Source organism: Syngnathus typhle, linkage group LG2, assembly GCF_033458585.1.
Source record: "Syngnathus typhle isolate RoL2023-S1 ecotype Sweden linkage group LG2, RoL_Styp_1.0, whole genome shotgun sequence".
In the NCBI taxonomy this organism is placed as follows: Eukaryota; Metazoa; Chordata; class Actinopteri; order Syngnathiformes; family Syngnathidae; genus Syngnathus; species Syngnathus typhle.
This window is the reverse complement of record NC_083739.1, coordinates 16,626,215-16,653,241: the sequence shown is the minus strand read 5'-3', so window position 1 is coordinate 16,653,241 and position 27,027 is coordinate 16,626,215. Positions and strand designations below refer to the sequence as shown.

General features: G+C 43.5%; 3 protein-coding genes across 3 annotated transcripts; all 3 read right to left on the bottom strand.

Annotated features, from left to right (window-relative positions):
* Positions 1-934: 934 nt before the first annotated feature.
* On the bottom strand, positions 935-14,884 carry kif5aa (kinesin family member 5A, a). Its single transcript, XM_061265057.1, has 30 exons — positions 14,118-14,884; positions 11,648-11,735; positions 11,496-11,569; positions 11,309-11,413; positions 11,166-11,214; positions 11,033-11,088; positions 10,855-10,942; positions 9,484-9,608; positions 9,200-9,304; positions 8,968-9,116; positions 8,610-8,758; positions 8,346-8,524; positions 8,181-8,249; positions 7,902-8,108; positions 7,619-7,765; positions 7,315-7,503; positions 7,101-7,218; positions 6,914-6,975; positions 6,687-6,716; positions 5,497-5,606; positions 5,317-5,418; positions 5,133-5,193; positions 4,935-5,006; positions 4,547-4,651; positions 4,231-4,447; positions 3,939-4,113; positions 3,786-3,865; positions 3,525-3,564; positions 3,038-3,126; positions 935-2,849 (listed from the first exon to the last, which is right to left on the bottom strand). The coding sequence occupies exons 1-29, from the start codon at positions 14,244-14,246 to the stop codon at positions 3,045-3,047; spliced, it is 3,162 nt and encodes a 1,053-aa protein (XP_061121041.1). The 5' UTR covers positions 14,247-14,884; the 3' UTR covers positions 935-2,849; positions 3,038-3,044.
* Positions 14,885-15,634: 750 nt separating this feature from the next.
* Positions 15,635-23,226, bottom strand: LOC133143210 (mucin-2-like). The gene is made up of 8 exons (XM_061265045.1): positions 20,994-23,226; positions 19,860-20,800; positions 19,583-19,691; positions 19,335-19,480; positions 18,322-19,017; positions 17,299-17,351; positions 17,134-17,206; positions 15,635-16,840 (listed from the first exon to the last, which is right to left on the bottom strand). The coding sequence occupies exons 1-8, from the start codon at positions 22,918-22,920 to the stop codon at positions 16,769-16,771; spliced, it is 4,017 nt and encodes a 1,338-aa protein (XP_061121029.1). The 5' UTR covers positions 22,921-23,226; the 3' UTR covers positions 15,635-16,768.
* Positions 22,965-26,575, bottom strand: LOC133150096 (methyl-CpG-binding domain protein 5-like). Its single transcript, XM_061272396.1, has 7 exons — positions 26,355-26,575; positions 25,229-25,441; positions 24,770-24,909; positions 24,105-24,207; positions 23,793-23,964; positions 23,229-23,359; positions 22,965-23,183 (listed from the first exon to the last, which is right to left on the bottom strand). The coding sequence occupies exons 3-7, from the start codon at positions 24,883-24,885 to the stop codon at positions 22,965-22,967; spliced, it is 741 nt and encodes a 246-aa protein (XP_061128380.1). The 5' UTR covers positions 24,886-24,909; positions 25,229-25,441; positions 26,355-26,575.
* Positions 26,576-27,027: the final 452 nt, after the last annotated feature.

Here is a 27,027-nt window from a genome sequence, read left to right as displayed (position 1 = left end):
TACATTTAGAAAGAACAGAAAGATTTAAGATATTCATATTACAGTAAAACAGCATGATTTACTCAAAGAAAACATCCAAGAAGGACAATACAGTAATCAGTCTCGTAAACACATAATGTATTAATTCAATTACATGGTATTAAAAAAAAAAGGTATGGTTTGTAAATAACGGTTCACCTGTATATGACACAGACAGGGAAACAGCGCCATCTCGCGTTAAAATGCCCTGCGACCCAATACTTTTGTGCACACAGTAACTTTGGCTAGGTAGGAAGTAATTCGTTGTCATTCGTTTAGAAACGCCTTAATTAATTAGAAGCTAATCGACTGAAATGAAGTAGAGTCGTACCTGGTGTTTCTTGGAGTTGGTGGAGCTGGACAAACAGATGCATCTAGGAAGCAAGATTCGATCGTCTTTCTCGACATGCACGGACCAGATGATCCCGGGAAATAAAATGCCCTAAAATTTGAATCGCCATGGATATTCTAAACTATTAAAGTATTGGGCTTTTGGGTGATATTTCAGGATAAATCTAAAATGCAACCTTAGTTTGATCGTTTTTAAACATTAGAATGCTGTCCACATACGTTTTTGTACAAGGTGCTGTTGTTCAGCTTGATCAGTACACTCTAAAACCACTAGGTGTCAAACTCAAGGCCCGGGGGCCAGATACAGCCCGCCACATTACTTTATAAATATTTGACCAGTTTTTAGAGTCTAAACGCTCTGGCAAAGTGTGGCCAAGTACCATGTGTTGGTTGTATGGTTTCATGATTTTAAAATTTGAATGCATTTTATTTTGTGGTCCAAAAATGAACTGTGCATTCATGTTGATGCTTCTCCAAAAGATGTTTACATCATCACTTCCTTTCTCGTGGGAACCACACAGAGCTGCTTATTAAGGAATTTCCTCTGTCTAGCAGGTCACTTGAGTCTTTTTCTCCAAGTTTATTGATTTTTTTTCTAACGACAACACAATGGCTCACATACATTGGGGTACATATGTGTATTTACATACAGGAGTCTTGCACAGTGGTTATCATAGGATGTCAACGCTACAGGACAGGCCTACAGAAATAAATACCGTATAACAAATATTTTAGATTTCCAGCGTAACGTTCTCTTGCAGATCACTATAGTCTTTAATTACAAGATGAACAATAAATAGCACATGTAAACTATGTATATACTATATATATGTATAAAAGATATGTTGAAACCAGACAGTGGAATTAGCAGATGACAATAATGTACACGCCCATTTCCTACAACATATCGTCTTCACATACAAGAGATGAAATTTGAAACACGATGTCAAATAGAGGGTCTGCTTAGACACAAACTGCAGGCTCTGACCAGGCTGAAGCACGATTGCATTTCTTCATACAGTGACATGAGATGGAGTATGTCAAATCTTAGTTTGTGTTTTTGAATGTGTTGTATGAATCTTGATGACACAATTCAGACATGTAGAAGAGCCGTATGTGTGAATGCGTAGAATTTGGTGTGTTCTTTAATTCAGACATCGAGCTAAAGCCGCATGCCTCTGTTCACTTACAAACTGCAGTGTTCCGCTCTCCTGATTGGCTGGTCAGGATTTATGACGGAAGAATCACAGCTAATACAACAAACACACTCCTTTTGGTCCAAACCAGACTGGTGACTGCTCAGCTGGGGACTTCCTTGCAACTGTTCTCTCAGCATTCGACTTTAACTGGTTCTCGATTAGAGACAGGAACACCAAATAAGAGGAAAGTTCTGGGATGCTCGTGGGATCCAATTTCCGGCTAATATTTTCCAATGAATATACATTGAAGATGTAGTGAAGTCTAGTTTCTGCACTTCTCCAAAACAGTCAACATTGAACAGAGTGAATATCGGCAGCAGTGGATGCACCGTACAGTGGCAACAAACTGAAGCATCACAATATTAAAGTACATACTAGATGATTTGCTGGTCTATTCTTGTCTTGCCCTTTGAGTGCAATTACTTGATGTGAGGTGAAGACAACAACTCAGATGTCGACTTTAAACAAAGCACCGGTACCAGGTCTGGGATGTTGAAAAGCACTCCTTGGCTGGATTTAGACTGTAGGTCTTTTGCCCAATTCCAATTTCGTGCCTATAGTACATCCAATCTGCTTTCGATTGCATGTGGATTTTTTTTCTGCCTATACTGACGTGTATCCAAAGCAGGTAAGACAAAAATCTGAATTTGGTCTGTGATGCCAAATAGCATAAAAGCAGCCTTTTCCCTTTCTGTTATGTCTTCAGGGCAATCAGATGATTCACTCCTGACTGGAATCACAACACATGCAAATATTTGGAAGCTAACCCGCTAAGTGACATGCATGCTGCGTGTTTGTATGTGGGGGGGCTACTTTGTTGGGTGCAAGCATTATGGACACTGTGGCACTATTTGTCATTAGGCTACCACATGAGGCCCTTTAAGAAGACGACATGTGCAGGGGGAAGTTATACATGAACATAAAAAGATGCTGGTCAAAACCCTCAACTTGAGTATAAAGCACAACCTTTTTGCAAAAGTCGGAGTCCAAAATATTCCAGGGACAATTTGATTAGCTGAGGGACTGTAGCGTTTTATATTTACAAAAAAATAAATAAATCCTACATTGACTGAATTGGCTGCCGTCCGCCTATAGAAGCAAATGGGTTGCGCTAGAAGAAGAAAGAGGAGGAGCTTCATCCACTTAAAAGACTACAAAGCTATATCGATCACTATCGTCATCATCATCATTGGCGATGCGCTAGAGGAACGGAGAGAAAGGCTGCATGCAGATTGATGGGGGGGTGCGGGTCCTCAGACATGTACAGTGTTTGGTCATCACCTGGGGAGAGAACAGTAAAATCATAATGAATATAATAATCACTTGATTCTTGGAACAATTTGCATTGTATGCACGCACACACGTAGAACCTGAATCTAATTTTCTTGAAAATGTCAAAACTTCAACATCTGGCTCCCAAGACTTGTAAATGTTTTCCTATACATCACGTCAAAGGTCCGCATCGTTACCTCGGTATTAACTTGCAGCCGTTTCCTGGTGAACGACGAAATGTCTATTTGAATCGTCCACCTGGCTGCCACAGTGCGCATCGCTCCTGCTTATAAAAACAGAAACACTCACCAAAACTCATCCACTTGCGCTATGCAAATTTCCAAGTAAATAATGCTCGGTTTTTGGTCAGTAGTCCAACTTTTTTATTCAACCTGGCCAACATAAAAACTCAAATACACCAATGGGCGTCTCTACTGTTAATTTATATTCAGAGGAGAGGAATTCATGCGATGATTGATGGACCGAGTTGTATGTTATCAAACTATTGACCAGCTCAGGTCTCTTGCTCACAGTACGATACAAAATAGTTCTACATCACTCCAAACCAAAATATTGATACTTAGCATTATTGTTTTGGTGTAATAAATTTTCTGATATAGCGCTTGTATGGGATCTCATTGTTCAATTGTGCAGTTGTAAAGTGAAAAATCTCATTGTTCTCACCTGTTGTCATTGATGTCTCTTGTGTCACTGATGCCGTTTCCTGTTGGCAACAGAAAAGTAGTTTAATACATACTAACTTCTTCTTAACTAATAAATTGAGCTCACCGATTAAAAACCTATGCATATATTTTTGTTTGGTAAATTTGATAGGGTGAGGGAGATCCACGTGATGGAAATTCAACACCACAACTTTTAATAGTCACAACTTAAAATGTGATGCTTGGATATATTTGACATATATTGCAGGAGTGGCATGCTCACCATTCTCAATGTTAAGTGGGAAGGATTCCAGTATGTCACCATTATATCTGCCTGCTCTGTAGCCCAGTGCTGTGGAAACCCTGTGAAACAACGAAGGGAGCATCAGAATGAATGCATATCACACGTTATTGTAGTGAATCACATTTTACATACGTGTTGGTTTGAACAGAGTTCGGGTTGCAGTCGATGCTTGCGGAGTTGCTCGGCGTCATGTTGCTCTGAAAGACGGCATTGCTGAAGGTGTTGGCGTGCTCAGTGGCCCGGATGTACGAGTAGAATGGGTTGCTGGGAGAGCAGACGGGCATTTGCTTGGGCCTCACGGGCTTTGCTGGGGGTGACACGAGTATGATTGTTATCAAAGAGCATCACTTGCTAAACACATTCGTTAAGTGTCCATTTTCTCTTCTTTCATGCTCAGAAACCAAACACACAATAGAACCAGTACCAATCTGCGCGGCATGAGGGCGTCGCATGGCGTTTTTGGCCCTCATGGCGTCCTTGATGCGGTCGACTTCCTGCTGGTAGCGACGGCGGTCCATCATGGCGCCCTCCTTAGCGTCCCTCAGTGCAGTCTCCAGGGCCTTAACTCTCTCAGCAGTAGACCGAAGACGTTTCTCCAGCTTTGGAAGCTCACAACGCAGATCTGCATTGTCACGAACCAGCTGAAAAGTCGTGACAGAGAGGGGGACAAACTTGAGCGCTACGCATGTCTCTCGAAGCACATAGAAATAAAAGAAATATCTGCCACATGTGTTTCTTACCTGTTTGTGAACCTTTGTAAGTTGGTCCAGGTTATTCTCAAGAAAGGAAATCTTCTGCTTCTGGGTGCAAGACCCCCCGCTATCATCAGGTTCCATTTCGGAACTCTGTACATTGGAGTGTTTATGAAAGTCGACTTCAAATAAACCTCTCAACATAATGGTGATCAAGTGTCGCATCATTTGTAAACTACAAACAAAAATGCAGTGGCTAACACGAACTAGCCACAACATTGGGTGCACCAGGCTGCCATTACAAATATAGGATTGGTGAAGGCTATTGTAGAGACTTTTATACAGGCCGACTTTTCGGAAGCTATCAGTTTGTGCAGCTGTACCAAATTATGTGATGTTAGTAATGTTGAACTCTTAAGTGAGTATGCTGACTTACTTTTTTAACCCGCGACGTGAGGTCTTGAACAAACAGCTTGCGAAGGTTGTGGAGGGTCTGGAGCTCGCGGGCCTAGGGCAAGGACGGGTGAAGCGAGGATTAGAAGGCTATACGTGGAAAATCCGATATTCCAGAAAGGATATGAAGGAATAGCATGGGTTTGTGTCAGAAGATGAAGTTGGTTTGAGGTTTACTCACGACAGTCTCCTCCAGACCCTTCAGGTCCTGTTTAGTCTGCTCATGGCGCTCGTGCAAGAATCTGACAGTAAGATGAAAAATATTATTATATACAATATTTAAAAACTAACCAAATATTACAGTGTAAAAAAGAAACTGATATTTGACACTAATATTGAACATGTCTTTCAGTTGAGTGACTTACGAGAGCTCCTCCAGGCGCTCGCTCTTGGAGGTATCCTGACTTTTCAGACGTTCAAAGTCGGAGCGAACCTGAGCCAACTCCAGCTCCATCTTGGAATTACGACTGGACATGACACAAGTTCCATTAATGTCATTCATGACAATCATATCAAATGTGTGTTACTAGTGAAAAGGTACAGACTCTGTGAGTTCGTCGATGAGCCTCTGCTTCTCATTAATCTCATCACGCAGACGTGCCAGCTGCTTGTGATGGAGGCCGCGGTGAGACTCGCCCTGCTGGCGGCTAATCTTCTGCATTGTTTCAAATTGAATTGAAAGGAAACAGAGGACATTATTCATCCATTTGTTTGTAAAAATGTCAAATAAATGTCGACTTATGACTTCATTTTCCAAAAGCTCTTAAATGAACACTTAATATAAAAAACATGAACATACTGTATGGTGAAAGACAGCAGCATTATGTTATGCTCAATTTAAGAGCAATGCTATCAGAGGCGTAGCCAAGCCGGGGCGGCGCCCCGGTTAGGACTCCCTGCGCCCCGGTTGAAAAAAATCGAGCTTTTTCGATTCTTCATTTTCATGCCGTTTTTTTCTTTCGGTCTTGCGCGAATGTGCTTGCGCTATTCTATGTGCGCGATGTTATCCATTCACCGTTTGCCTCCCGGACCCGGATGTTGTTTTAGCGATCAGCGAACGGCGTGGGTGATGTTCGATTTTTTTTCCTGTGGGCGTGCGCCCCTACTGGAAAAATTCCTGGCTACGCCTCTGAATGCTATGATATTATACAACAAAGATAGAAAAGAATAACAAAACAATTCCTAAAATAATCTAACATCCATCCATCCATTTTCTGAACCGCTTAGTCCCCACGGGGGTCGCGGGCGTGCTGGAGCCTATCCCAGCCGTCATCGGGCAGTAGGCGGGGGACACCCTAAACCAGTTGCCAGCCGATCGCAGGGCACACAGAGACAAACAACCATCCGCACTCGCACTCACACCTAGGGACAATTTGGAGTCTCCAATCGGCCTACCAAGCATGTTTTTGGGATGTGGGAGGAAACCGGAGTGCCCGGAGAAAACCCACGCGGGCCCGGGGAGAACATGCAAACTCCACACAGGGAGGGCCGGAGGTGGAATCGAACCGGCACCCTCCTAACTGTGAGGCGGACGTGCTAACAGTGAATTCAAAATTTAAATACAATGTAAAGCTGACTTTTAATTTTCTTGTGGCGTGGCTGTCCACTCGAGTATAAAGCTAAACTTCATTGTCTGTGAAGAAGCTTTTCAGAAGTCTGCAGAAGACTTTTGACAAAAGGCATTTTTGACAAGGGGTTCTAAAGTCGCAAAATTGGCAAGTGAGTACACACCCACCTTGTCGGAATAGTCTAGCTCCTCCCGCAGCTGCCATAGTAACAAAACAATACATATGGAATTTGGATGAGATTGATATACGCCCCGATTCATTCATGTGGTAATTCTTTTTGATGGAGAAATGTCAGAGACTTTTTTATTAAGACACCTCTGAATTATTTTTAGTTTGAAAAAAAATGCTTAGTTTGTCTACTTTAATGTTAGATATGAAAAACACAATTTTATACCTTCACATTTCCATCTTCACGCTCTCCTTTCTCTCCATCTTTCTCCTCCAGAAGGGAATTATCTTGTAGAAGAGGAGAAAATGGGAATGGGTTAGATCACCAAACGTAAACACCCACACAAATAAATAATGTGAGGTGAAAGATGTGCAAAAAAAAACCAACACTGAGTGTGTGGCCTGAGCATTACCTTGGTCTTGCAGCTTGGCCAACTCTTCGCTCAGAGAGTCGTGACTTTCCTCCAGAAGTCTCTTCTTGTGCTCCACGCTCTGCATGTACTCGGTCAGGGAGCGGATTTTTGCCTCATGCTGCAATGAAATGTTAGCACTCTCACCAGTTACATGAGAATCACGGAAGAAACCATCTTGATTCACTCCATCCAATTTCTTCATGGGGGGCCTCACCTGAGAGATGAGGAGGTGGCAAGAGGAGAGCTCCCTCCCAGTCTCCTCCATCTTGCGGTGGCACTCCAGCTGCATGTTCTCCAGTTGCCGACAACGCTTCACCATGCTCTTCACCTCCGACTTGATCTTGCTGATGTACAGACGAGCTACCGTAAACTCCTCCTCGATGGCGCCGCTGATCTCCACCGGCTGAACGAAAGAGCAAACATGGCTTTCAGGTGCCGTTCATGCATCAGAATTTGTTCGTTTGATGAAAAACGTCTCATACCCATCTATTCGTCTATCTATCCATACTCCAACTCACCAGCTTGATTTCACCATTGCCCACAATGGAGCTGAACTCACTCAGGTCCCTCATCAGTCCATTAAGGACGTCGGCGATACGCTTCCTCTGCTGACCGCTCACTTCCTGCATGCGAGACAGCTCCGCCTCCAGCTCCATCAGACTCGACTGGTTCAGACAAGGGGGCAGAATGTAATTCCAACTGAAATGGTCATCTCATGGCATACATGTGTGTCTTCCTACAAATTGGAATAAAAGTGGAAACTGGAACATATTTCTGTCACACTCTTCTTCTTGAACGTACCATTTTCTGGGCCAGCTGATCAGCCAGCAGCTGGTTTTGCAGACCTTTCTCCTCCACCTCCTGGCTCTTTTGGTCATAGTTGATAGCCAGCTCCTCCAGAGCCTGCAGCACCTCCTTCACCTCGGCCTTGGCGCAGTCGCTTTCCACTTGCAGCCTGCCGAGCTCCGCCTGCACCTTGTCGCCGTCGCCACGCGAAGACGCCAAGAGCTGCCGGTCAAGATGACACACGTGAGAAAGACAACTTGATGTGTGAGTCTGCTTGTGCGAGTTGTTGTGTACCTCGTCCTGATCCAACATTTGCTGCTTCAGTTTCTCCACCACCTGACACTGCAGGTTGATCTCATCATCCTGTAACGCACATTGCGTCTCCATGACAACAACCATGTCCATCCATCGAGTTTCTGAAACATTTCATCCTGTCTCTGATTGTGATGATAAGCTTACCTTGTCGTCCAATTGCTTGTACAGTTTGCGGATCTCCTCTTCGTACTTCTGGCGCTCCTCCTCGGAAATTCGGACCACAATGGAAGAGGTGTCATTATCTAGGATGGGACGCTCTTCCACCGACTCAAAACGGGTCACAATCTCCGGTTGGGTCCTCTCCGTCTCTGGTACATCCTCTCCTGGAGGAAGTGACAATGACACTGAGAGTTGCATTATTTTTTTTCAAAGCATGTTTATTTGCTTGTCGGCTTCTGTTTCGCTCACCATTCCTCCAGCGGTTGAGCTCAGCCTCCAGCTTTTGGATGCTGTCCTTCAAAGTCTTGTTCTTCTCCTTCTCCTTCTCGTACTTCTTCTTCCACTGCTCAGCTGTCAGTTCCAAGTTGATGGAGGCCGTGTTTCGAATCGTCTTAGCACTGTTTTGTATCGTATGTAACACACAGAGGAGTGATGAGATGGCATTGTCATGAGAATAGAAATGAATTGACATGTCCAAAATGTCGAGTTAAGATGAGGAATTAAGATTCATGGACAACAAATGACTGAAGTCCAAACCATGATTGATAATGTGTGTCCAATTTTTTTCGCAACAATTTTCTGGTGAAAGGTACTAATAAACAATCACCGTTGTCCAAACATCAGTGTGGACTTAGTCTCGGCGTCGTTATAGCTGGAGGGTGAGCAGCAAATGAACATGGTGGTGCGACAATTCCCGCCAAGAGAGTCCTGCAGGATCCGCGTCATTTTGCTGTCACGGTATGGCACGTGGCTTTTCTGGGAGAAGAGGAAACAGACATGTCGCCTTTGGAGGCAAGGAGGGAGCTTAAATAGGAAGAGTCACGCGAGTGAAGGCTCACCGTGCCCTCGGCCAAGGCCGAGATGACATTTCCCAGAGCTGACAGAGACTTGTTGATGTTTTTGGCCTCATCCAGTACTGCTCCTGCAGCCCCCGTCTTACTGACCTGGTGAACAGAGTCAGTAACGTCAAGTTACAAGTCAAATACAACACCTGACATCTCCTATTGGGAGAATATGGTTGGGTAAAACTCATTCAAATTTTTAATTTTTTTTAGAACATTATCTACCACTATGTGGCTCTTTTCTTTGACCTGGTCACAATTGATGTTGATTTTTATCCCACCTTCTCGCTTCCTGCCAGGTCCACCAGATAGAGTTTGCCGCAAAGCTTCTGCTCCGTCTCCACGTGCTCCTGCTTGATGTTGATCAGGAAGATGCTGTGACTGCGAGAGCTGTGTTCATTCATGTCTGCGCAAATACACAAATAACACAATTTTTAAATATGTATGGTGTATACTTGTTATATTGATCGTATTTATGAAAGAAAAGCTGAATTTATACTATATTATATTATATATATATATATATGTATATATATATATATATATTACATTTAGATGAGAGAAAAGCTTATGTAGGTATATTTTCACCTTTTCATCATCATATTCCTGGCTAACAATTAAATAGCTGTGGCAGATAGAAATTTATGACATTTGATACTGGCTGGTGGAGAGTGGGTTGCTGGCTTTGAAGCATTGCTAAGGTGCCCTTCAGCAATGCACCATACGCCGCACTTCTAAGGACACAATTGCAAGGCTCCCTCAGAGAATCTGCCTGATATTTCTGCAAAAAATGAAAGGCCATAGCTAACTAAAATGGATCGCACTGGAAGAGGCTACAAACATAATGTGAGCTAAAGTATCACATTTGAATGTCTTTTAAATCAATTTGTGTATGTCTATTAATACGTTTATGGAAAAGGAATAGATAATGCGACTTCATAATCTAATTCTGGTATTTCACATATATTTCAGAATTATCATGGCATGAATGCTAATGAACTGTGAAAGAACAAGCAGATTTAAATGAATGATTCTGTAGCGTTAGAAGCGGCTCTTTTTGCATGAAAGAGACTCAACAAATCCCAACTGTAAGTGCAGCAAGGTGACCTCATCATGCAGAGCATGAGGCAGCGCTATCTGACAATCTCTTTCCATAATCAACGTTCAGGTTTCAGAACTCAGAACGCCGTCCTTGCAGCACAGTGAGTCAGCATGACAAGACTGCAATGACGGCATCGTGGATGAAACCAACTTGCATTGTTCGACTTTATAATGTGTCTGCTCCAGCGGCTGTGCGTGTGTGCTGCCATGGCAACACGTTCTTCCCATCTAATCAATGTTGTGACCGTTTTCCAGCACGCAATACCATGTAATCCATAAAATGCACACACAATCCCCTTGGTCGTAATCAGCCCAGTGGTTTATGCATGAGTCATCACAGTTCCTCAAACACAATATCAGTGAAACACATATTTGGCCTACATAAAGATAAAAAAAATCAATGACCAGGGATGAAAGGACTGTAACCTGAGAGGATTTAGGGAATATGTCTGTGTGTTGGTGGGTGGGGGCTTTAATGTCTAGGTTGAAAACATTTTACTCCAACCAGGATGACAAAGGCATCTGTTTTTGTTGGCGACGAGCTGACTTACTGGTAACAGCAACATGGCGGTTTGATTTGCCCTCATCAATCACGTCCATCACCTCATCCGGGCTGGAGACAAAGCGCTCAGTGCACCCCTGAGAATTAGACACAAGGTTTAACATTTAATGTATGAACACGGGATGCAGTCATATATTCATGCACTACGAGGCCTAACGGTCACATACCTTGACATATGGCACACGGTTCTTATCCTCGTGGACGGACAGGTTCGTTTTGGTCACTAAAAATGTCAAAACAATTTGCAAATGCTGAAATATGAAATAAATGCTGCTATTCACTAAACATTCAGGCACTCACCATCCAGCAAGTCACGGATTTTGTCCATGTAGATTTCAAAATATGAAACCTTATAGAGACAAAGTAAAAGAGAAGATTATGCATGATAAACACAAAATATAAACTCTAACCCTAATTCAACCAACAGACGGTAATATTTGAACCTTGATGTGGAATTCCAGATTTTCGTCCATGGCAAAGATGTGATTGAAGATGTCCTCTGCAATGCGAGGAATGATGCCCATCTGGTGAGGGTCGTGCAGCTTGCCCTAAAACAGCAAGTCACATTGTAAAATGGGCAAAGACTTGAACTGCCAAGCACAGATTGTGTCAAAATAAAAGTATCTGTACCTCCATGGTGTGAGTCTTGCCAGAAGCGGTTTGTCCATATGCAAAGATGGTGCCATTGTAGCCACCCAACACATCTATAACAGTGAGATTAAAAAAATATATATATATTTTAGAATTGTTAAATACTTTGTAAATGTAGTTTGGATGCGTACCCTTAACAATCTGCTTAGCACAGGTGTTGTAGACTTGCTCCTGGGTGGTGTTGGTCGGAAAAACTCGATCAAACACGTAGGACCTGCCCTGCAAACAGCAAACATGGGGAAGACATGGAAAGTTAAAATGTTGCAATTCAACATATATTGGATAAAGTCGCTGTCAGGTCAATTTCATACATTTTGACAAATAAATACTATAGGTCTGGTCGTACGCCACCTTTTATTCCTTACACATTATCAATCAAGTGTTGAATATATGTAGCTTAAGAACAAATTGGATAACTTTCCTTTATGGTCCACACTGTCTGAGAAGTTTTTTTTTTTTTTTTTAGTCAAAGTCTATTTTTTAAAAACAATACCAGTTAAAAATAGTTAGGTCAGATACATTTGAGTAAGCCTATTTTGTTGAAAGTGGTTAGCTGGTGGAGGCGCCAGCTGCAAAAGTTAAGCTTGTGTGCAGATCCACTTCTGCCTAGAAGACTGCCTATTCAGCTCATTGTTTTGTATTGCACGACTTATTGCTTTCATTTTTTTAAACAAAGAATGAAAAAGATTATGTAACCACAGTCGTTTGCTTTTTGCCTGGTTGTGGAAAGCCGTCTTTCTGATGCGGATGCTTGGTGCTCATGCCATGTCTATAGTATTTTAATCATGACTGTACAAAATTCAATATTATTATTCAATATGTGGTTGAAATTTGTTTTATTTTGGGAAGGTGTTGTGTAGATGTGATTGTGCCACGGTATATTAGGAGTGAAACCAATTCAACAGATGCAGTGTTTAGTAACTTTTAGTGCAAATCATTGGTGTTTTTTCAGCTACAAAAAAACCCCGCTACAATTTATCAGTTAATCGGCTCCGTTACAATGGGGTTTCCACGGCGACATTTAAAAGGCTTGAAATAACTTTTTTTTTCTTTAAAGAGCAGTCTTGCAAATCAATAACTGCATTAGAGGAGCAACCTTGAGGAGCTTTTTTTTTGCAGGTTAATCATTAATCAAATGATTAAAACAAAGAGATGGATTTTCTTATAATCCAATCCAACAAAAAATAATCATTCGAAAAAATAATCGACAAACAGAACAAAATAATCCTTAATTGCAGGCCTAAAATACAGCATGCACATCAAAATGGATTTGGTGGCTTGAGTGGCTTTTTCAATGGCCAGGTCGATCGCCTTCAACTTGAAGTCTGCATCGTCGGCATTACATGGCATTTTTGGTATGATGACGCAGTATGCTTGAGCAGAGCAGATCTGAATGTTTTAACCTGTGCCAATTTGTTGATGAATGTAACGTGGATGTTTTGGGGGTTCAGTGCATGAGCATGCCAGAACAGCCAGAGCATGAGATATGAAAACTCCACGCAGTAAGGCCGAAGCTGAGATTTAGATCATGAACCTCTGAACTATAAGGAAGGCGTACTAACCACAAGGTCACAATGTTACCCAATTTAGAATAGTTGACATAGTAGTGTACAGAAATGTTTTTAATTTAAACTAACACCAAAAAAAAAAAAAACATCAACTGTGTGACACAGGGATGAGTGACTCAGCACAGACAAAGCCGAGCAATTAAGTCACATTGCGCCATTCTCTAGCGTGGTGCACAAGGCAAACGCAGTAGCAAAAGGGACTATTAGCATAGAGGAAAAAAGAGGGTACTATTGGGAATCAGGCACTTGGGAGGAGCTTCAACAAGGGAAGAGAAAGCAGGTCAGTCACTAATGTGCAGCCTGGCAGCTTATTGATCCAATTTGAGAAGTCACTTTTGGACTCCATTATTGCTTACGTACAGCCTTCTCTCGCTTCTTTGAGTGATGTGTATACTCATAAAACAATACAATCAACATTACATGAAGTAGTAAAGAAAAACACAACCCTAGCTTGGTTTAGTCTTGTTTTTGAATAGAGCCATCTTATTTACATTCATTACTTATCCAGAATTAAGAGAACAATGAAAAAGTGTGTGTTAAAACTTGAATCGCATTTTATGGACAATAAATCAATTGGATTATTGGATCAGTTGGATTAAAATCAATTTTTTTATATTGATTCTATAGCAAATAATATTTTCTAGTTTGGCATTGTTATTCAGGGATTCTTTTAAACACCAACTGTTTTAACGATGAAACCTTAAATCTTTGTCCTACAAGTAAAAAAAATGTGGCAGCATTTTGTCTTCTTTAGTTCTTCAATTAATCAATCAATTAAGCAAAATAGAACGCTTATCAATGTATCTATCATTCTTGAACTAAATGACCTCACAAACATAAATATCAACACAAGAATAGCGGGATGCCAACTATTGTACCGCACAAAGGTAAAAGACAAGAACTCTGCGACACACACACACACACACAATGTTATTAAGGCCTAAAGCAATGATTAATTGATGAAGGGCCCTGCGTGCACAATGAGGCGACTCCCTTTTCTGTATGTGTGTTGATTTATTTATTTTTTGCTTACCCCGACGAGGACGGTGTCATCTCCTTGGAATTTGGGCAAGAAGAGGTCCCCCCGAATGATCTCGGACTGGTTGAGAGGACGAAAGCGACACAGCACTTTGATGTTGCACTCGGCTGGGACGTCGGCCATGGCGCAGATTGGATGAGGAGGATGCAGAGGATGAGGAGGCTGGCGAAGATGCTGGTGGCGGCCTGGAGCCGATGCGTCGGGGAATGAAAAAAAAAAACGACGAGAGAACCACGGAGGTCGCTCCTTGTTTTTCCAGGGGGCAGCAAAGACGCTTAGGGTGTTCTTTCTTTTTTCCGTCTATTTAAGCGTCGAAAAGAAACACGAAGCTTGGCGGCGTTTCCGTGTCGCAGTGAGCGGGGAAGGCGTTTATTAGTCGTCCAAACACCAAATGACCGGCCTACATAATTAAAAGAACTGATGAAATCGTGCCCTCCGCTTCTCTGGAAGAGATATATGGTGTTGTGTAGCTGCCTTTTCTCTCTTTTGGGGTGCGTCAGGCCGGCTGAAGGTGAGCGATGCTGTTGGAAGGGCAGTGAGGTACAAGGCTACCACAGCGCCCCCCCTTGGTGAGGTCCGCAAAGGGCGTGGCCTGCATCCTCGCAAAACTAGTACCCACAGACATCATTTTTAACGTACATACACGTTTAAGCATAACCGATTGCGTTGACATAGGCGCCGTATTGAATGTGGCAAATTCAAGTCTACGCAGTCAAAAAACTGCCAGTTTGGTTTAAGAGTCAGGTGCTTCTACTCAACCGGAACTCATGTAACATCTTTTTAACTGACACGTCACACATTCGTAATGCAGCTAACTTGTGGGTGCGAACAATTTTTAGCACTTTGCAGGTTGTTTTATGATCGTCCATTGACTTGCATTGTTTATGGGCAGATCTACCACATCCAAGATGGTGGATTCACTGGTGCGTCGCAGCTACCGTTCAATCACCTTAAGGCAGTGTCTAGAGTGGTACCCACCTCGCCACCATTGTTCAGCTATGGCTCAGCATCCTGCTACCGCAACGGCTGCAGCTTCTCTTCATCCTCTGGGGAAACCACAACCAGCAGAAGGAATGACAACACAGCGACGCGTCATCAGCACTCATCCTGAAGCCAGGATTGAAGATAGGCGATATGAAACGTCACAACAATGTTTCTAGACAAAAAAATGCGGCATTGAAAAATATCAGCAAGAAAAATATATCTTATGATTGTGACATGTGCTCATTTAATGTGGTTACCAGATTCCATGTTTTTAAACTTCTGTCAGTTTTTTCTTCCCGTTTTGCGTGATGGCCATCTCGATCTGATTTTTTTTTTTTTATTTCGGCAAGTGCATGATCAACATTCAATACAACTTCATTTCACATTGTGTTTAGGGAAGCGGGTTGAAGCAATGACATACAATGACTACAAAGTCAATTACATTTAAAATCGGTTTGGATGTTAAACGGTGAGCATGAATGGGTACCCCGCTTTACATGAATGTAAAAATTAAATGAACCCAAGAGTAGATTTTCTGTAAATAGTTTTAATATTAAATAAAAAAAGACTCCCATATAAAAAAGAAAGCTACAGCCCACAATTTAATCATTTTTTTAAACATAAGTATTGAAAGCCAGGGGGTAGAATGAGAAAAGTACTCCCAGAAAAATTCACAATTGTTTGCACTCATCTCTTTTCTCTAAACCATATAAAATCATAATAAAACACATTAACTGTACATATGTACAAATCTCCAAGTGTATACAAATTGCATAATTTGCTTTTCTTTTTTTGTTAAATACAGCAAGAGATGCCAGTATTTTGAGGGGAGGGCAGTGTGAGGATATCATTTCATAATCTACAGTTAGACAAAAACTCATCAAATCCACATTAGGTATCACAGCTCTGGCTTTTAAGAATCCCCATCTTGTTCATGATGGAGGGGCTACATGACGAATGGCTGTATACTGAAGGGAAGACGTAAGAAACCCAACTACGGTGGCTTTATATGAAGGAAAAATAAAATCATACCTCTAAGCACCATCTGAAAACATTTGAAGGGTGCCTTACCGAGTCCTTTCTGTGTTTGAACAGTGGGTCTCATTCATGGCATGACCAGAATTCCAACTATAGCACGGCCGGAAAGTGAGGGGCTCAGCAATAGCACTGTTGTCCTACACAATCAACATTATTAAAAAAGACACACACACACGCACATACATACAATGAGATACACACTTTCCACAGAGAGCATGGTTCAAGTAGACGGGCTTCATTGTGACTCACAGTAACACATAAATGAGAACAGTACACTTGTTATTCTGGGTAAAATGATATGACGCTAACATCACGAAGAGAGCTGTGATCACACCAAACACAACCATTAGCGTGTGAACTAGACCTAAGAGTGAGAAAATAGTCACTTTTTTTTAACTTTCTATTAAATTATTTTCTCCCCCTGACCGGAGCTCGTCCTATGCTTTATTTTCCACCTGGCTCCATGGCGTTTGTTAACATGAACAGCATTAGTGCAGTTGACTGAGTATGAAGATAAAACAAACAAAAAAACATAGGTGACATGAGTGTGCGAGTGCAGGGAGGGGCCAGGAGGTGATGTCTGTGATTGGTGAACAGCTGCGATTGACAGCTCCCTCCACCAATCACTGCCTCTGAGACCTTGCCCCTCGTCTCCTCCGGCCTCGGACTGATGTGTCGGGCTTCAACAGGGCCGTCTGCAACAGGACGAAGGACAGAAAAAATAAAAAATGAACGGTTATCACTTTGAACAATAACTATAGGAACAGAGGGGAGTGCAAATATTGTTTTGTTTTTATTTACCATTTACACAACATCTGAATTTGGACGTTTTGAGAAATATTGGGACTGAATATAGCAGCTTCACCGGTTTATCGATTGTATTTGTTTACAGATTGAGAAAGATGGCCGGTTTAATCATGCGATGCTTTAATCAATCAACTGTGCTTCTCTTGTGCTGCTGCCACTTCCAGGAAAAAATGACTCGTACCGTAGTAGTAGCCTTAGTTTCTTCGAGTCCTGTAGCATCTACGTCTCTGAAGTCCTCCAACACATTCTGCAGCCTGATGCACAAAATATAAAACAGTGAGACGTTGACATGATCAAAAAATAAATAAAAAGACTCAGCTAAAGAACTGCTGACAAAGCAACTTACGTTTGTTTTCTTTTTCTCCCTCGGCGGGCTCCAGAGGCAGTTCCTGATTGTTCCTTGGCGAAAAATGCATCACAATGACATCATTGGTCAAGGACGTATAAACCACCATTACGATCCATTAGTTGATTGCAATGCTTTAGTCTTCAACATATCTAATCTGTCATAATTTTCTTGGTGCTCATTTAAGATTAGGGTAGTGGTAGTGAGTATTGAAGACTTGCGTTAAAATCTTGCTTGACACTCCAAACAGTGCCTTTAAAAGCCATTTCAACCACGTGTGTGTGTCAACTAGATGCTGAGATTTTTTTCAGGAATCCTGTGGAGTTCCCGTGGGATGGGAGTCAATTTTACCTTTAATCAAGGGATTGGGACAGCACAGGTTGAAACTTATTATTATTATTATTATTATTATTATTATTATTATTATTATTATTATTATTATATAACATAGGAGCGGTATGGGAGTGTGAGTCAGGGAAGCGGCACAGAGGCGGGCATTGTTTTCAGATGGAATGGGACACGATTTTTTTTTTAACTATGGTCTCAGACTGGGACAGGATGGAATTTTTCTGTGGGAGTGGGATGGGACGGGCGTGAAAATCCACTCCTGTACAGTCATTGTGTGTATATAGTCAATTACAGTATGTTAACTTTTGATCAGAGCCATTAAGATTTTCAGTGGTCAATATAATTTGAAAAGGGCCCACAAATAGCTTCCCTGATCACTATTCCTAAATCCAAAGTTCTCAGTGTGATCGGTGAAAATTCCCCGAAAATGGCCAATATTCTTCAAATTTTGCCAGTGTAAGCAACTTTATGATAACAACTGTACTAACTTGAGCACTGGACATTTCTATTAGCCCGGGGCAGGATGTTGTCATCATCTTGCGGCATATAAGGAGTGTAAACGCAATCGGATGACTTTCAGCAAATAGCCGAGAATAAGTTCCACATAAAAAGATGCAGCCAACCACCTCATTTTGACAACATGCTGGACTAAAAAGGGAAACAGCAGACACTCACCCTTCCCTGTTCACTGTGCAGCATTGTTCCTGGTGTATCCTCACAGGGCCTCCCACTGCAACCATCCCTGGGACTCCGATAACCCGTCTGTCTCTCCACACTGGTGCAATCCGTTTTAGCTTCCTCCAAGTATATGGAAGCCTCTGGATGAGTTTGTCCCTCCACCATGACTGCTTTTCTTTGTAAAGGCGATGTGGCGACATCCTCGGTGGGTTTGGGCGTACCCTGGGCTGGAGAATGGGCTGCCGCTTCCAAGTTGAGGCGGGACAAGTCTGGATTTCGCAAGGAGCAAGCCCGCCTTGGGCTGAGGGAGACCGGAGCACTCGCCTGGTGCTGAGCTGGGGCAGTTGTGGAGAGTGTGTGGTGCTCCATGGGGAAAGTGACAGGCGGTAAGGCACAGAAAGGTGATGTTGGGTCAGACGGACCAGAGCGGACCCCATCTTCCTGCTCTTTAGCGTTAATTTGAAGGAAGGATGTGTAAATGGTATCCATGAACGAGGTGTAGGGGTCGATGACGGGCCTGTCTTCGGACGCTCGCTGTGGCGGACGGCTAGGTTCTTGGACAGGCGTTGGCGCCGGATTAGCAATCTCTTCAGGAGAGATCTGAGAAACTGGATTATCACTGTCAGGGGTGGGGCTCTGTGTTTCCTGAAACGAGCCTGACTTCTCTTCCTCGGAGGATGGTGCAAGATTCAGCTTAAGGGAGAAAAACAAAAATAGAAGTTTATATTAACCGTGTGAACACAGTGGGTAAAGCTCGTCAAACGGCATGGTTTTACCAACTGTCATTTTTAAATTCTAACTCGAACCGATAGCGACATTTATAGACTGTACAGTCTGGCCGATGTTGATAGCCCATTTTCAAAATGTCATTGTGTATCAAAACAGATTAAAAACAGTTCTACGTAGAGTTAATGCTAAAAACAAAGCAACGTGATTCTCGTGTGTCATCTGCACTGAAAAGTCAACAAAAGCGACCCATATTGTGCAGGTAAAACGTGAGAGTTACTTACCTGAATGTTGTTGAGCAAGTTGATGGTCCCAACGGGACCTTGCAGGAGAGGCATGCCCAAAGATGAGGCCTGAACCGAGGGTAGGAGGATGGAACCGGCTCCAATACCCACCATGTTATGGAGCCCGGCGATACCGGAAATGTCTCCTATAAAAAGCAGCGTTACAAACATAACACACGTGTTGGCTGTCAGCTTTAAATCCCATGGGCCATGGAGCGTCAGACGTACGATGCTGCTCACAAACTCACCTAACACAGCAGGGTTAAGCAAAGTGGGAAGCAATTGCTGGAGAATGGGGTTTTCCTTGCCTTGGAGAGAAAGAGGGATGAGGGTGTCCACACCAGCGTCAGACAGTTCCTGTAGGATAGCAATAGATAGATCAGAAGTCTGAGGCGAACCTAAGATTTATATATATGCATCAGTGTTGTAAGAGTTTTTTCCACATTGTCTTTCTCATTTTGACGGTTGTTTTTGAATTGGTTAATTATACACGCACGCACGCACCTAAGGAGACGAGGAGCCTACCTGAGGTTGGGTATGCTGAACAGGAGTTAACTGAGTGTGGGATAGGTCTGCTGCATTTAGGGCAGCTGTGAGGAGGGCGGGGCTTAAAGGCAGGAAGGTCGCCGGATGAGGAGGAAGGGCAGTAGGAAGCAGCAGAGACTGCAGAGCTTGAATAGACCCCTCCGCTCCAGGTGGGAGGGGAAGGCCCTGCATGACTTCCAGAATTCCCGACCCGTGAAGAGTTGATGGATCCAGAAGAGCGGCGGCCTTGTCCAACGTGAGGCCCTCCATGGTGGCAGGGATCTGTGGCGGTTGCTGAAGAGGAACCTCCAAGCTGACCTGACCCAGCTGACTCAGTGCAGATAAGGGTAACAAAGGCGCCTGGTGTTGCCCAAACAGCAAAGACGCCATAAGCAAAGCTTGAAGACTTGGTTTTTCTGTTAGCCCCAAATCAGATTCCTGTCCTGTGGCAGAGACTGAAGTTGGAGGTGGGATTGGGTTTGGAAGGCCCACTAGATTGAGAGGTAAGTCCCCTTGCATGCCGCTCAACAGGGGCAACAACGGAAAGAGAGGATTACAGTTTAGTTGTTGCTGCTTCTGTTGCTGATCCTGGCTCTGCTGCTGTGTCTCTGCTTGTATCATTAAGGACTGCTGCTCACCAAGGTTTTGTGTTGCAGCAGCGGAAGGTGGCACCTGTGCATTTTGCCCACCCAACCACAGCCCTCCGAGCTGTAATGAGGAAAGGACCGTAGGGTCCAAGATGGATGGCAGCCCTCCTGTGGAAGACAGCAGCTGAAGTAGCTGCTCTTGGTTCATGAAAGGGAAGGCCTCTGCCAGAGGTAAAGAAGTCTGAAGACTGTCCTCCCCAAGCTGAGAGGAGCCGACGACATCGGAACTAGTGGGTGTCAGAGGTTTTGTTGAGGTGGAGTTCTTCAAGTCCCCGCGTCCAGAGTCACCGGAACCTGCAAAAAAAAAAAAAAACGGGCAAAAATATGAATCAACAAACCTTTATCTGATATAACATAAAAGCTCTACTCAAGAAAACAAGTTACACAAGTAAAAGAAGGGCTCAAATGTTCAAGTACAGAGGGGGTCAACCCAAACTTGCAACGCCTTAACATTAACAAATAACATGATTACACGGGCATTATTCACCTGCAGTGTGATTTTCTTGGGGAAACATCACTACATCTGTTGTATGGTCAGCCGAGCTGCGTTCCTCCTGCCGTACAGTGGAGGATGCTGCAAGGAGGGCAAGAACATGATTGCTAAGATCAAGAGGTTTTGGTGAGGTGGGTAACGCCGCAGACACAATGCCTTGTGCGTGACTCGGGTCTGCTGTTGACATGTCGTTACTGATCATGCTCTGCGGCGAAGCTTCGGGTGAAAGTACCCGGGAAACAGTGTCAGTTGCTGGAATGTGATTCTCAGTTGGATGATGCCTGTCCAGTGGAGTAGCGGCCACATGTACAGATGGGCTGCTGCTGCTGTTGGGTAAAGCTAAATTTGAACGTGTCGAAGAATGTTTTTGTAGAGGACTTAATCCCACAGACTGAGACTGCGCTGATCTAAAATGAGTAGGGGTGTGAGGGGGAGAAAGCATCTCTGGAACCAAAGGTATTGTATTCGTGTTACTGGTTCGGCATGGTGACGGAGGATGCGGGTGGTTAGAATGAGAATTTATAGAAGAGGGTGAAGGTTCAGGGCTTTGTGACTTAGTGTGTCCGCCCCCTTCAACAGTCAAAGATGCCAAATGACCTGGAGCAGCGTTGGAAGCCGAAGCTGCGGCCTGAGCATTCTGCACACTGAGTAAGTGCAGCAGAGCAGAGAGGGGCTGGGTTGGAGGATCCAAGCTAAGGGGTGTTGGTGCCGGAGTGATATCCAAGGACTCTAACTCTCGAGGAGTTCCGGAGAGATGTGCCGTCCGTTTGGAAATCAGGAACTTGGACGTCTGCCCTGGCGGCAAATGATGGTGGTGCTCGGAGGTGACGCCACTCGGGTTCTGCATATCTGAGGCAGATGCGAGGCGAGGGAACGCCGAAGATGATAAGTTCATAGCGGTAGCAGAGGCAGAGTCTCCGGGCGAGGTCCTCTGCGGCCCGTTGGCCAGCGGCTGGGTGTCTTTGATCATGCTGAGAACAGTGGGAGATCGCCGTCGTCTCTTTCTGTGCGATGCATTTTGTTCTGTTTTAGGAGGCAACTGGGGCAAGGAAGACGACAGGGACTGGGCCAAGGAGTGGGATGAAGGAAAGAGGACAGAAGAGGCTGCTGCTAGACAGGGATAGTGAGGCCTAGAGGCAGTTGTCAGGGAAGAAAGGTGGCAATTTTTTAAAGTGCTGTTTGTTACCTTTGTCGACTGTTTTTGCTGTGCCTCAGTCAAGATTTCCAAGGAAGAGGACACGCTTGTTTGGCTACAAGCCACATTTGAGCCCTGGCCTTGGGTTACCTGGCTAGCCAGCTGAGCTTTAGCAGCCGCGGAGAGCAGACTGCTTGCGGGAAAAGAAGTTGAGGACGACAGCTCGCCCTGCTGACTGTGGTGGTTTAAAAAAGCCCCCAGAGTAGTGCTGGAAATCCCTGCAGAGTTCAACCCAAAAGCTGGCGCTACTGTGCTGGGACTCGCTGCACTCTTTGAGGGTTTCCGAGGGGGAGTAAGAGGACTGTGACTGCTTTGGTTGGTCAACATGTTGGGGTTGGTCGAGTTTGGGAGGTGGTGGTTATTATTAGTGCTACTGTTGCCTGAGTTCTTGAACTGCTCCAAGATGTCCTCCAGCTTGAACTTGAAGATGTGGGGGGCGGGGTTTGGTGAACCACAAGGCAGAGGGGAGTGTGGAGAGGAAGAGCACGACTTCCTCCTCCGTGACAAATTACTCGCCGTCAGTCCTTCAGCTACCGCAGTGGAGCTTCCGCCCTGATCAGAGACATAAGAGGGGGAGGCCGAAGGGTGGTGGGACCGCTGCTGTGGAGACACGCAATTCATGTTATGGACAGATGGAGAGAGGATGGGAGTGGGTGAAAGGGGAGAGCCTCCACCTATGACCCCATAGGGATGCTGCGCTTGAGTCTGTGATACTCTGCCCCCCATGATGAAGCTTTTAGGAGAGGAGCAAGGAGGTGAAGGTTGGGGCCTTAGGAGAGGGGAGGAAGGCGTTTCAGAAGTTTGTGGCAGTTTTTGACCTTGACTACCATTTTGAGGAGTGAGTGTGCGGGGTGACCTTTGGGCAACATGGTAAGACGAGAATGGGGGGCTGCTGGAAGTGGTAAAGGGCACTGTTTGAGGAGGTGGAGGAGGGTGAAGCCTTCGAAAAGCATCAAGCGGATGGTGAGAGTTTGCGCCTGTGTGAGGACCTGGGGAGGAGCCATTATAAGGATAAATAAACTTGTGAGACGAACTGGGCTGGCACTGGCATTCTGAGGTTGTGCAGGAGCCGGATGAAATTTAGGGTGGTAAATGCCTCTGTCCTCTTCTTCCCGCTCAACAGGAGCCCTCTTTGGGTTGCAATTACCCATTCCCTTGCTCACTTCTGAAAGAAGAAAGAAAAAAAAAAAGATGGCTGAAAATGATAAAATATTGTTGCTTTCTCATGACAACTTCCAAAGTGGGGCCTGACTGATTGGCCGGCCAATATTAGGCCTTTCGAAAATAAGGTTTGCCGATTGAACGCCAATATCATCGAATTTCCTCATGCATTAGTAAATATTTTTCCTCAGGTATGGGCTGGAAGTAAAGAACATTCACGACAGGCAGAATGCTGTTTTGTGAATTATATCCTTAGCCTTACCCTCTCATATGCCTATTAAGACAAAAAGTCATTAAGTAATGATGCTAAGATAGTATATATTCATGCTTAGAGTTCACCATTAGCGTGTTGCTACCAGTATTTATACATCTGCTAAATCAACTTGGCTTTTACAATGACTGTCTGCATGGCTGACAGGAATTTACGGAGGTCTTACCAGGGTGATGAAGGTTAGCAAAGGGCATCTGTGACGCCTGCATACTCCGACACAGAGCAGCCATCGCTACCACTTTCCTCCGATGGTTGCACAGTTTGGTCATGTCCTGCTCTGCTTTGCCGATAGGCTGCTTGTGCTGCTCTACCTTTACCCCCAAAGTAAAGTTGAAAACCTGTTGGAGGTAAAAACATAATGAATAAAACGAGAGTCCATGTTGTTGTACTGACACTAAACTATATTCTCTGGAAGTTGAAAATTCTCTTCAATGTCACATTTCTATAGACTGATGATTGCGCGAGCAAACAGCTTTACCTTGTTGATGACAAGCGGACACTCCAGACCACATTTACAGGTGCCATCAGTCAACAGATAGGTCTTCACCTCATCCAGGGAGGATAGAGAAGTACCACTGGGACTACATAAACAAACGCATATACACACACACAAGTATTTTGTACCTCCTGGCTTACTGATATGTGGAATAGTTTCAGAGGTGAGGTTTTATAGATCTTAGTTGGTTCTTTGACTTTCTGCCGAACACCTCAGAAAAGTCAAATGATCAATTAACCATTATGGATTCATGTCAAATGTTTAGCCACAGGTTGCTTACATAAGAATGAACAATGAAATGTCAAGATAACTTGAAAAAAAAAAAAAGGGTTGTAACAAATTTGATTCATATTTTGATATTCTGATATTCTTAAAAACTATTCATTAAATAAAATGGGCTGATTGTGCGGTAGTCATTTGCTCTTTAGGAGCTTTGCATGTGTCAGAACACATCACTGCATGATTAATCCTAACAAAAAAACATTTCCTGATTGCCAAATATTTTGATTCTGGTATTTTCTATTGTTTAAGGTGATGGTTTAGTAACTGGAAGGGTTGCCTTAATCACAGATCAAATTACATAGTTTTGGGGTCACTTGAAAAAAAAAAAATCTCTCTTCATGGTTGAATCAGCATCATCAACGTACCTGACATACGCCACCTGGCCGCAATGCACTCTCCTTTGCCAGCCGATGGGGACGTGTATGGCAGCGGTGACCACCCCATCCTTGTCCCCACTGCCAGTGTCACTTCCTCCCATCATTCTGTAGATGCAGCCTGCCAGCGGCTTGCCACACACACAAAATAAATTGTCACTCAAATAATTATTTTATGGTTGTAGCTTCAGTCAAACATCTTTTAAACACTTTTTGTCGTAACCAAAAACATGGGTATTTTTTTATTTTTATTGTTTGATTGGGTGTCGTCACTGCCCGGTGTCTCTGCAATATATTACAGTTAAAGTAACATTAAATAGTTGTTTTAAAACCATCCATCCATTTTTGGGAAATCATCGAACAAGGTCCAAACCGTGATTTCTGTGTGCAATATAGATATAAACAAAAAAGCTGATCATATAACTTATAAGAAGATATAAATAAGAATACCTTGTCATCTTTGGGAAGCCAGGCTCAGGTTTGGCTAGGGTATTGACTGTTGGATGAACATGCTGGTGGGTTAGAAGCACACAGACTGCCAGTTAAACTGACTCAATGTCCAAGTGTTCCCAAAACCAGGCCGATCCTCTACTCAGAAGGATGAACGCTGCAGATGTTTATTCAGTTCACATCCGAGGAGGAGCTGAGATGAGGATGATGATCCTGCAACAGAAACGTGGAGGTGGATTATGTAATATGGGAAGTCCCACAGTAGCGGACCACTTACAAGATTTCTCGATATACGATTTACTTGGATCACAGATTTGGAGATAAAATACACTGTCCTCACACAGAGAACTACATCAAAAGTTCATCACATGCTGCCGCTACTTTTAGATGGGAGGGTGTGTTAAAATATAGGCCTATGTTTTAGTGGGTGTCCATCTGCATATCTAAGATAAATATGCAACAACTCGTGCACACGCTTTAAGAAAGCAAGCACGGCTACAAATGCCTAGCATGTGGAATCATGTAACGATGACGTAATACATGTCGGAATTGACGAATCATGGTAAAAATAGAATCTAAACACCGCGATTGACACGGCAGGCTACAATGCTAGGCTAAGAGCTAAGCTAGCAACCGCGTCCACTTTGTAGTGTTGTCGTGACAGCTGTCAGGCGCACTCAACTCTTGCACATTAGCCACGACAATATGCAACAAACCTCACACGCAACTGGGCAAGACACACACTCTTATAAATACGTCAAATAAGATTGCCCAACGAAGGGTAAAAAGGTTGCGGGGATAGGCGGGGTGAATGTATGCACCTTTCTTGGCGTTTGGATCTCTGTGTTGGCGAAGTTTTGAAGTCTTTGCTGGCTCGCGGGAGAATCAAGTTAGCTGGCTAGCTAATGAATGCTTTTTGACGGATACAACGTTGACACAAACATAAAGAAACACTCCCAGGGTCGCTCGCGTAGTCGCGCAACGAGCGGCCGACGTGTGAACAACGTGCGCAAGTTCAATTTACAGACAAAGGGCAATAACGCTGCAGTTTGACTGCGCCCTGGGTAACGGGGGCTAAGGCTAACTCACAGAGGTTAGCGAAGCCGAGCTAACTGACTGAATTTACTTGTTTTGGAGTGTCCCGACAAGAGTAGACGCTGTCCCGCTGCCGGTTCTGACTTATCCAAGACGTTGTTTTCGTCTTCGTACTTCTAGGCCGACTTGCATGCAGATATATTCCAATAATCATCGCGAGCCATGTAATCCAAAATTCACGGTTGCCTTGTTTTTTGTTTTTGTTTTTTTTATTTCAGATTCCCAGCAAAAAAAAAAAAGAAAAAAAAAGAATGGAGTTTGCCTACGCGCATGCGCACTGCGAGCTCGAGGAGTACTGTACCCAACATGCAATGGGAGCTTTGTCAGCTTCCATGGACATGGTTCATGCTGTTAAAAATAAAAACAGCGCTTCAGGTCACAAGTCATCGTGCTCACATAGAGGCAAAAAGTATCATATTAGTAATAGTAAATTAATATTTATCTTAATATTTAACATAATAAGGGTTTAGTTTTAAAATATTATGTCATACAGTCCCGTTATGTAATTTGATTTTGTCATTATTTCAGTTTGTATGATTCCTGTTGAAATGAGAATGTGCACAATCCAAACAGCGCTACAAAAGTCCGTGTAGCCCCGCTTCTGTGTTTGTGCTGAACCGGTAATACATGTGGTCTAATTTCACTCATTTCTTCAGTTAAATATGTTTTGATTCAATTGTTTATTAATAATAGTGTGGTAATCC